Source organism: Mandrillus leucophaeus, unplaced genomic scaffold (assembly GCF_000951045.1).
Source record: "Mandrillus leucophaeus isolate KB7577 unplaced genomic scaffold, Mleu.le_1.0 Scaffold34, whole genome shotgun sequence".
Taxonomy (NCBI): domain Eukaryota; kingdom Metazoa; phylum Chordata; class Mammalia; order Primates; family Cercopithecidae; genus Mandrillus; species Mandrillus leucophaeus.
In genome coordinates, this window is record NW_012103587.1 from 2021820 (window position 1) to 2023817 (window position 1998).

Genomic DNA, 1998 nt, shown 5'->3' on the forward strand with positions numbered 1-1998 from the left:
TATGCCCAGCTAATTTTTGTATTTTTTGTAGAGATGAAGTTTTGCCCTGTTGGCCAGGCTGGTCTACTCCTGAGCTCAAGTAATCAACCCACTTCGGCTTCCCAAAGTGCTGGAATTACAGGTGTGAGCCAATGTGCCCAGCTACCTGCCTCCATTTTTGGGAGGCCAACAGGGTCTCACTCTGTTGTCCAGGCTGGGGGTCAGTGGCGCGACCCTAGCTCACTGCAGCCTCGACCTCCTGGGCTCAGGCGATCCTCCTGCCTCAGCTTCCCAAGTAGCTATGTCTTACAGGCATGTGCCACCATGCCTAACTTAGTTTTTAATTTTTTGTAGAGACAAAATCTCCCTATGTTGTCCAGGCTGGTCTCAATCTCCTGAACTTAAGTGATCGTCCCACCTCAGCTTCCCAGAGTGCTGGGATTACAGGCGTGAACCACCAAGCCAGCCTCCCAGAGTGCTGGGATTACAGGCGTGAACCACCAAGCCAGGTCCTTTTTTTCATCTTGAATTAACTTCTCATTAAGTAAGGCCCACATCTGGCCTCCTGGTAGAACATCACCCATCCTGCCAAAGCTGAAGCTGTGTCTGCCTCCCCAGTGATGGGTTTTCTTCCACTTGTGAAATGGCTTCCTCAGCAAATATCCCTCCAAGGCACTCCTCCTGGGTGGGCTGGGAGAACACAGGCATCCCTGGTAGGCCTGGGGCACCCAGCTTGCCCCACCTGCTCGGCCAGGTTGTTGTGAGGCCCGACCCCGCACTGAGGGGCCCCCTGCGTGAATGTGCGCCCTCCCCTGTCTCCACAGTGGAATCCTTCGAGGAGGTGGAGGACAGCCTGTGTGTCCCCCAGTATAACAAGTACAGGGAGGAGAGGGTGATCCTCTTCCTGAAGATGGCCTCCGGGCACGCCTTCCAGCCTGACTTGGTTAAGAGGATCCGTGACGCCATCCGCGTGGGCTTGTCTGCGCGACACGTGCCCAGCCTCATCCTGGAAACCAAGGGCATCCCGGTATGGCCATTTCCCGCCAGCGAGGAGACCGCAGCCATCGCCCCACGAGCCCACACGTTGAGGGGCGCTTACATCTGAACAGCTTGCTGCTTTATATATCGTTTGTCCACGTTGCCTAGCAACGCCATCCTCTCCCTGCCATCCTTTTTCCTACCCTTCCTAAGACTGCATTTAAAGCAGCTTCTGCTAAGTACCCATGTTCGGAGGGTTAGCGGGCCCAGCCCTGCAGGTCCAGCTGGCTTCTCCCTGCTAACCTGTGGTTTTAGTGTGTTCTCAAAATTTTTAATGAGAACATTAATTTTAACTTTTTATTTTTTATTTTATTTTTTTGAGACTGAGTCTCTGTCACCCAGGCTGGAATGCAGTGGCTCAATCTCAGCTCACTGCAACCTCCACTTCCCAGGTTCAAGCAGTTCTCCTGCCTCAGCCTCCTGAGTAGCTGGTAGCTGGGACTACAGTCGCATGCCAGCATGCCTGGCTAGTTTTTGTATTCTTAGTAGAGACGGGGTTTTGCCATGTTGGCCAGGCTGGTTTCAAACTCCTGACCTCAGGTGATCCGCCCACCTCAGCCTCCCAAAGCGCTGGGATTATAGGCATGAGCCACTCTACCCAGCCAATTTTAATTTTTTAAAGTGCTGCTGGGAAGCGTTGCTCTTGCCTTTTAAGTTCTTCCGTTTCATACAAGACTTGACTCTTTTTAGAGGCAGGACTTCTGAAGGCTGTGTGGTCATCCCCCAGTCCCTGGCCCCAGTACACTCTGCTTCGATTCTAAGTCGGGGAGGAGGAGGTTCACCCAGATTGGATCACAGCTTTTATTTGCATTGCTTACAAAACGGGTGCCCTGCAAGCTGACAGAAGCTGTTCTGTGTGTGTGTGTGTGTGTGTGTGTATGCACACAACAATTTAAACAGACAGTGGCAGGCTGTATGTGAAGCCCACGGAATGGCTGTTCATTAAGGAGAAGATGGGAGCAGACACTCACTGGGTTCCCG

At 52.7% G+C, this 1998-nt stretch overlaps 1 protein-coding gene across 1 annotated transcript in view; it reads left to right on the forward strand.

Moving 5' to 3' along the window:
- The window catches only part of AACS (acetoacetyl-CoA synthetase), an 88031-nt gene that overhangs the window by 71692 nt on the left and 14341 nt on the right, over positions 1 to 1998 (forward strand). The window contains exon 15 of the mRNA XM_011988882.1: positions 804 to 1006. Coding sequence (XP_011844272.1) covers positions 804 to 1006 — 203 coding nt within the window. The remainder of the gene's footprint in view (positions 1 to 803; positions 1007 to 1998) is intronic.